The sequence below is a fragment of the Microtus oregoni genome, unplaced genomic scaffold (genome assembly GCF_018167655.1).
Source record: "Microtus oregoni isolate MIOR12 unplaced genomic scaffold, Mior012 000012F_ref0000307, whole genome shotgun sequence".
Taxonomy (NCBI): Eukaryota; Metazoa; Chordata; class Mammalia; order Rodentia; family Cricetidae; genus Microtus; species Microtus oregoni.
Window position 1 is genome coordinate 47,487,501 of NW_024543071.1, and position 8,425 is coordinate 47,495,925.

At 52.7% G+C, this 8,425-nt stretch overlaps 1 protein-coding gene across 1 annotated transcript in view; it reads left to right on the top strand.

Annotated features, from left to right (window-relative positions):
• The window catches only part of Cd5 (CD5 molecule), a 20,717-nt gene extending 12,567 nt beyond the window's left edge, over positions 1-8,150 (top strand). Inside the window, exons 4-11 of the mRNA XM_041662181.1 lie at positions 180-242; positions 936-1,277; positions 2,953-3,240; positions 3,959-4,084; positions 4,684-4,737; positions 5,707-5,820; positions 6,385-6,476; positions 7,392-8,150. Coding sequence (XP_041518115.1) covers positions 180-242; positions 936-1,277; positions 2,953-3,240; positions 3,959-4,084; positions 4,684-4,737; positions 5,707-5,820; positions 6,385-6,473 — 1,076 coding nt within the window. The 3' untranslated portion in view covers positions 6,474-6,476; positions 7,392-8,150. The remainder of the gene's footprint in view (positions 1-179; positions 243-935; positions 1,278-2,952; positions 3,241-3,958; positions 4,085-4,683; positions 4,738-5,706; positions 5,821-6,384; positions 6,477-7,391) is intronic.
• The last annotated feature ends 275 nt before the right edge of the window (positions 8,151-8,425 follow it).

The following is an 8,425-nucleotide window of genomic DNA, read 5'->3' on the forward strand; positions in this document are numbered from 1 at the left end:
ATGTGGGACTGCCACCTTCAGGGAGTTAAGAGGCAGAATGGGGGAGGGGACAAATCAGCTTACCAACAAGTGGTACTAAGGTCACAGCCCTGTGTTGTCACGTTGCCAGCTCTCCAGGTCCCCCCACCTTCTTCCCTCCACTCCCCACTTCCCACCCTTGTCTGTGTGTTTCACTACAGAGCCCTTAAGGATGACACCTCCACCCACAACTGCTCCACCCACCACCGTGCCGGAGCCCACAGGTAAGAGGGTTCTTGGGCCTCATGGAAGGCAGGACAGAGAAGGGACCGACAGAGACAGTAAAGAGCCAGGGACCAGGTATGACATAGCCATTGCGCCCTTGAAGGGACCGACAGAGACAGTAAAGAGTCAGGGACCAGGTATGACGTAACCATTGCGCCCTTGAAGGGACCGACAGAGACAGTAAAGAGCCAGGGACCAGGTATGACGTAGCCATTGCGCCCTTGAAGGGACCAGGTATGACGTAGCCATTGCGCCCTTGAAGGGACCGACAGAGACAGTAAAGAGCCAGGGACCAGGTATGACGTAACCATTGCGCCCTTGAACTCACAGGCGCTGCGGTTAGCTGCGCTAGATTAGGTTGTCAACACTCCTTACTGGAGGGAGGAGGGACCCATGAGACCTCACTCCTCCCTGAAGAAGCATAAGCAGTTAATGGTGGGGAGGGCAATTTCTTCAGTGCTATGGCCATTGGTAAGGTACCCATGTCCCTAAAAATGGCCTTAATTAAATTCGTTGAGTCACCAAAACAAACAAAAACCAAGAGGCCCAGTTACATCTAAATCCCAATGGGAAAGATTCAGGGGTGTCCTGTGCAATGTTTGGGACCCTCGCCTCCCAGGTATTCATGTGCTGGTGCTCAGCAGCAAGGCATTCTGAAAATCATCCAAACTCAGACATGCTTTCCCCTCCAGCTCCTCCCAGACTGCAGCTGGTGCCGGGACACGAGGGCCTGAGGTGCGCGGGTGTGGTGGAATTCTACAACGGCAGCAGAGGTGGCACCATCCTCTATGAGGCCAAGGACAGGCCCCTGGGCCTGGGGAACCTTATCTGTAACGTTCTGCAGTGTGGATCTTTCTTGACATATCTGTCGAAGCCAGAGGCAGCAGCAATGCCAGCTCCTGAAGAGCTGAAGGACCCCAAGCCCTTGCCAATTCGATGGGAGGTGCAGAATGCGAGCTGTGCCTCACTGGAGCAGTGCTTCCAGAAAACGATGCCCCAGGAGGGCGGCCAGGCGCTATCGGTCGTCTGTTCTGGTAAGCTGAAAACTAAGCACACTCCACCAGGCCATCTGTTGCCTTAGAGTGGGGATGTGGGGTCCCCTGATAGATGTTCAGAGTTTATAAGAGGCCTGAGAGGGATGAAAGAGACGTTGAAGCCTGAGCCCATGGCCTCCTCTAAAAGAGGACAAGTTAGATGAGGGGATGTCTCAGGCATGTACAAAACAACCCCTGCCAGCTCAAAGGAGTCACCATCCAGAGAAGTGGAGTCAGCTGGGATCCTAGCAGGAAGAGGAAACAAGGTTTTGTGACTGAGGCTTGGGAAAGGCCTGGGGTAACTGGAGAGGTGGCCTTTACCAATTGGGAGCTTTCAAATCTCCAGAAAGAAGGCTGGAGGGATGGTAAGGCATAGGAGGTCCCTAAGGTCCGGCTCAGAGTGCAGCTACAGAGGATGCTCTTCCTGGGCCCTGAGTATAAGAGATGGGGCAGTGCTGGTGTGGTTGAAGTGAGGAGAGCGGGAACGCTGACCTGTAGGACTTCTATGAGGCGAAACCAGGATTGGGGACAGACCAGAAGAAATCACAGTTCACAGCAAGGCAGAATAAGCCCCAAGCCAAGGAAGGCGTGGGTCCATGTCACCGGAAGTGCCCTGCTGCATTCTGGGTTCTGTTCCTAACAGACTACTTGGTGCTGGGCATCCTTCAGTTTTCATCCCCACCCTGGGAGGTAGGAACTACTGTTACTCTCTTTTTCCAAGAGGAAACAGCTCGGCTTCCTCCCAGTATCACAGAGCAGTAGCTGAGATCTGCCCTCGAGCAGGGTCAATCCAGAACCTACTTTCTAAGCCTGAACCGCTCAAGGTGAGGCCCTAGATGGGCACCATCCATGCCACCTGGAGAGAGTCTCAGCACTCCTCACGCTCCTAACAAGGCCATTTCAGCAGGTCCTTGGGATTCTTGCCCAAATATAGGATGCGTGGCTCTGAACTATAAGGAATAGAGCAGGACAGCCTACTCCACTGGACAGCTGATATAAATTGGTCTTCTAGGCAGAAGCAGCCCCCAAGGTTCTCTGACCCGGATGAGAGGCCCATGGCTGGCTCCAGTCCCGCCCACCCCTCAGCTATGAGTTCACAAGCTCTCACGCAGGCTACAACCTGCAAAAGCCGTGCCCAGGGTCTTGCTTTGAAGTTTCTTCTAAATAGAAGATTCACTAGGGCTTTGAAGGTGGATGTTGCCATGGAAACTAGCTAAGCTGTTGAGCTCAGTATTGACTTTAAACCAAGCACAGTTGCTTCTGCCACAGATTCCCAAGCACCACCCTGGTTAGCAGGCATAAATACACTAGGCACTTGGCCTCATTGCCAAAAGCCTTACCTACACGATTCGGGGCTCTAGGCAGTAAAATCTCTGGGTTCTGTCCCACCCGAGGAGTATACCAGTGCTTCCTGGTTCCCAGGTCTCAGTTTCCTCTTCTAAAAAGCTCTCCCTCTTCCTAAGGAACCGCAAGAGAGTAAAAAGGCTTGGCCACCTTGTCAGCTTCTTTGCCACTGCTGTCTTGAGAAGGCTGCCACCACTTGCCCAGAGGTCCTAGGGACCAGAGTTTGCTCAAGGGAATGGCTGGGGGAAAGGACAGCATCTTCCCTGGAGTGCTCACCACTGCCAGGGCCCTCAGGTCAGCCCTGAACCTCATCATCACTTCCCCTCTGCAGGTTTCCAGCCCAAGGTTCAGAGCCGCCTGGTGGGGGGCAGCAGCGTGTGTGAGGGCATCGCTGAAGTGCGCCAGGGATCACAGTGGGCTGCTCTGTGTAACAGTAATACAGCCAGGGGTCCGGCGCGGTGGGAGGAGCTGTGTCAGGAGCAGCAGTGTGGCCACCTCCTCTCCTTCCGTGCGCTGGATGCTGACAAGCCCACCCCTGGGCTCTTCTGTGCCCAGGAGAAGCTGTCTCGGTGTTACCAGCTTCAGAAAAAGGACAAGTGCAAGAGGGTGTTCGTCACATGTGAGTTGACTGCAGCCCTTGGCGGGTGGAGAACAGTTAGAGGCTTTTCCTCCAGGACCTGGTCAGGGAGCACATCTCTAGAGAACGGATCTGAAAGATAGATAAAGGGTCCTGGAAAAGGGACAGAAAATGGGGTTCTGGGAGCAACAATGAGTGGAACAGGCGAGGCCCAAGCAGATCACTGTCAGGCCACTAGCAGAAGCCAGAACTCTTTCTTCCCTTCTAGCTCCTGTTTGCCAGGGTGCAAGCTAGAAAACCAGGGGGTGGATGGGACATATTTATTACATGAATGGCAACTGAATAATGGGTAAAAGAGAGACAGGTACATGGATGGGTAACATAAATGGGGGGGGGGTGGATGAGTAGATAGATAATTGTATAAATGGATGGATGGGTCAGTGGATAGATGGATGGACAGACAGACAAAGGAGTAGATAGATGACTGCATAAGTCATATGATTAGTCATAATAGGAAAGATGGAAAGTTATCAGTCAATACCAAGAGTGGCAAACAGCAGCTTGATGGTCACTGAAGGTAATAAATGGTAGACAAATGTATGGGTACTAAAGACTCCTAGAGACGGCCGGAGAGACAGCTCCCCTCCTAACACACCGGTGGATTGGTAGGAGGTGCCAAGGTACCAGGGAAATCCAGGTAGCTGCTGCCCTCTAAGTTGTTCCCCAGGGCTGGGACTAATTTAAGACTTCCCTTGTCCAGGCCAAGACCCAAACCCAGCAGGCCTGGCCCCAGGCACTGTGGCCAGCATCATCCTGACCCTTGTCCTCCTGGTGGTGCTGCTGGTCATGTGTGGGCCTCTGATCTACAAGAAGCTGGTGAAGAAATGTAGGTGCCAAACCCCAGTCTTCCTCCTTCACCACCCAGTTCTCCCTGCTGCCCACTGGCCTTTTCCTGCCTCAGTATCAGAAAGTCAGGACAAATTATACCCTGTGATTGGCCCTTATCTGGACCAGGCAAAATCCTACTGCAGTTGATAAAGGTCACATTATCAGTACAGCCTCTGATGTCACAAGATGTGGCCCAAGTCCACCTCCACAGCTACCCACGGCACTGACTATGCTGCTGCCTCTATCTGAGCCTCAGTTTCCCCATTTACTGAATGAACAGCTGCATACCTTATGAATGAGGGGGCTTAGAGAAACTGTCCAGAGGCAAAGGAGGATGAGTGAGAACAGAGGCAAGCAGTCTTGGGTCCCTTGTGCCCTCTGGGTTATCAATTCTGGTTCTAAACAAACCCTGTGATCATTTCTGCCTGCACCCAGTGCTTCAGTCTCCCTCCCTAGACAGTTAGGAAATGAGGCAGAAGGCCCATAGCTGTAGTACCCATCAGTCTTACCTTTAGGTCATCTGTGCCTTCCCCTCCCCCACTCACCCCCCTTGTTAATCATCACCTGGCCCTCATGAGCTTCCTGTCTGTTGCCCAGTCCGTCAGAAGAAGCAGCGTCAGTGGATTGGCCCCACGGGAGTGAACCAGAACGGTGAGTGTCCCCAGAGGAGGGTCTCCCTCAGCCCTAGGCCTTAGGCCACAGAAGTCAATCTGTTGAGCACACTGAACCAGCAGCGGCTAGAGGACTCAGCTCTCCACCACATTTCACTAAGGTGTGACTGTGGCCAACAGCCGTACCCACACCAGAGAGGGCTGAGGCTTTTTCTAGGGGCAAGCGGTTCTGTGCATTTTGCCTCTTGAGCCTCAGACACCATGGTATTTCTGCTCTCTTGACTTGTGGTTGACTTAAGCAGAGGCCAGGGCCCCATGGCCTTCACCCTCAGGGCAGCCTTCCCCAACTTGATGATTGACAGATGCTCATGGGGATTATTTATTCCATGGTCAAGTGGGGTGCACTGTTCTTTAGTTCAGGACTTACAAGAACCTTTTGTGTGGCTCCTCTTCAAAGTGGGAAGGCATGAGAAAGGCGTGGTCAAGCTAGTGCTAAGCAGAAAACAACTTCAGAGGGCCAGTTTTAGAAGATACTGTTCTGCTAGCCCAAGCCCTCCCCTAGCCTTCATTCTCTCCTTCCAGCCATGTTCAGAGCTACACTAATGGACAGAAGCATGCACTCTATTCCTCTCCCCTTTCCATGTCCAGGCCCAAACATCTCTAAAAGATTCTCTGTTTTGTTTGGTTTTAAGTAATACAGGCCTGCAGCTCATGATACACAGGAGCACATACGTCTCCCTATCTCCCTAGCATCCGTGTTCCAGCTGCCTGCTAGGTAAAAGCTTCATGATCCACTGAGCAACTGGAGGCTCTCTTGACCAATCAGACTGCTCTGACAGTCTGAAGCTGGCCCTGCTGGCATGAATCTCCCTAGAGAGAAAGAAAGGGTTGAAAAGTACTACCCTTCTCCCATGACCTCATGGAGGCAGGAAGCTAAGCTGTGGGACCCTGCTAGAGAAGGATGGCACCTCGGTTCTAACAATGCCACTGGCCTCCCGTGTCTGTTTAGTGTCTTTCCACCGCAGCCACACGGCAACTGTAAGGCTTGAGACCCAGATAACCTCTCAAGTGGACAATGAATACAGTCCACCTCCCAGGAACTCCCACCTGTCAGCTTATCCAGGTGAGCCCCAGGGGGCTGCTGGGGGGGGGGAGCGAGCAGGCTAAGCGCTAACCTTGAAGTTTTGTGCTTGTCTAAAGAGGGAAAGGGAGGCTCCAGGGGGTAGAGGATGAAACTGCCTGCAAGACAGCTGGTCCCAGCAGGGTGGAGGCAGGAAAACAGCCTTCACAGGTCTCTGCTGTCCCTTGGAGACCTTGAAACATTCATCTAGAGAGAAGAATGCAGTTGGATAGATGCCATTAACCCCAGCCTTGCTGTGACCTAATGGGCCTATTTGCCTGCAGGCCTGGAGGAATTGGATGATAAATGAGCCCCTAGGATCTCTCTGAGCCAGGACAGAGCCATTAAGTGGTCCACAGGAGCCTCCAATACTTGGCTTCTCACAGGCACTCACAATTAAGTCCCAGGGGGTCTGGAGTTTAGCATCATTAGCGAACACTTGGCCAGTCTGATCAAAACTGATACAGGGCTGTCACCAATTCAGAGGCCTCTGTGATCTTGCAACCCATGCAGCTCCTGGGGCATTGTGTAGCCCCCAGACTTCTTTAATCAGTGTGTTCTCTCTAGCTCTGGAAGGGGCTCTACACCGTTCTTCCACCCAGCCTGACAACTCCTCTGATAGCGACTATGACCTGCAAGTGGCCCAGAGACTGTAAGAGGTGAGTCTGCCCCTGCATGGTGCTTGGCACCCAGGACCTACATCCAGCCCTGGGGCCCGCCCCCGGCCTCTCCACTGTCCATAATAGCGCCTCCTAGCCTCTTGTTTCATATAAAGGGGAAGACTAAGCTAGGTCTGTCACCGGGACACTTCAGAGGCAGAGTCACAAGTCTGAGGTGAACCTAGTTTACAAGCTAGTTCTGGGCCAACCAAAGAGCCATAGCAAGTCCCTGTCTCAAAAAACAAACAAACAAGCAACCCCACACCCACCCCATCCCATCCCATCCCACTCCACAATTTAGATAATGGAGCCACCTGGGCAAATTGCAGAAGACTCGTTAATCCTAAAGCCATCCTGGAAAATTCCATCGTGAAAAGGCACCGAGAAAGATAGCTGCGAGAGTTGGGGTGAGAGCTGCCAGCACAGCAGAGACTTACAAGCAGGCAGACCTGAATTCCACATCCAAAATCCATATTTAAAAACAACAATAACAACAAAAACAAGTGGGTGTCGTGGTAGGCACTTGCCATCCTAGCCGTGGTGTGATGGGAGGCGGAGACAGGCAGCCCCTATAAGTTTGCTGGCCAGCTATCTTAGCCTATGTGGCAAAGTCCCAGGCCAATGGCAGACCCTGTCTCCAGTAGAAAGTAGAAGGTGCCTCCAGAGCGACACCCGAGACTGCCCTCTGAGCTCCACAGGCAAGGGCACCCATAACACACACACAAAGACCCCTGAGGGCTAGAGACAGTCACACCCTTCAGACCCGCCATGCCTTTAGCACTGATAACTTCCAGGCAAAGGACGGCAGCTTTTCCAAACTGAGCCCAAAGCATCCTTGGATACATCCCCCGCATCACTGGTTCCCCTCCACGGGGCCCATGTTTATGCTCTGACATGTGTCCTTTCACCTCACAGACCTTGGAACCAGCAACAAAAGGCCAAGCAGGGCCCTTCTGTCCTGAGGAGCATTTGCCACTTGGAGCACCACCCCTATTTCCACCTCAGCCAGCAACTGGACAGAGGCCAAGGTCCTTTGGAAAAGCTCCTGGGCCCTGCAGTGGCAGGCCAGTTCCTATTTCCCCCTGGGGCCATGACAGCCTGGCTGCTTCCTCCAAGAGCCAACGCTCAACAGAGCCTCGAATCAACCAATCCTTCCAAGCAAAGACTCCAGTATCCAGAGGGGTTCCCACCCTCTGGGGAGCAGTGATCAGCGGGGTCCGCTTTCTCCTTGGCCTCTGAGGCCACGAAAGAATGACAAGGCAGCACACACCTGCGTGGGAGTTTATTTCTCAAGTGTATTTTTAATATATTCTTTGTAAATAATGTTTTTTTCTATTTCCCAAGAACTTAAGTACTGCAGTCTGTTGTGTCCAGGACCCCACCCTCCAGATCCTTCTGATGAGAGACTTATTGAGTCCTGTGTAGCCACCATTATCTCAGGCTGCACACCTGAGCCAAAGAGACTCTCGTTTTCCCTCCTTCCACCTTCTCCATCCCTCATCCAAACACATCTTCCCCTCCAGAGTGCAAGACTTGCTGGCTAGCAAGGCACTGGTACCCTGCCCCCACCAGAGCCTAGCATAAAGGAGCACCCAGCCAATCCTCACCCACTAGGCTTTTTATTCCTCACAACAGTTAGAAATCCCAGCTCAGATATTTTCAGCTAACCTTCAAACCGAGGAGTTGGAGAAGAGGGTTGGGTATGTTCCTAGGGCTTAAGTAATTCCCTTCAACTAAGACATTCTCTAAAGGTTTCCTGACTACAGGCAAGGGGAAGGCATCTACCCAGGAGCCGCCAGGTCTAACCAGGGATAGGTTGTGTCTTGGTCATGAAGACTTCAGGCACACAGGTATCAGTGATCCATCCACAGCAGCCAACTCTGGGAAAGCAAAAAGGGGTCACTAGAACACGCTGGGAGGGGACCAGGGAGCTAGGGGCACCATCATTC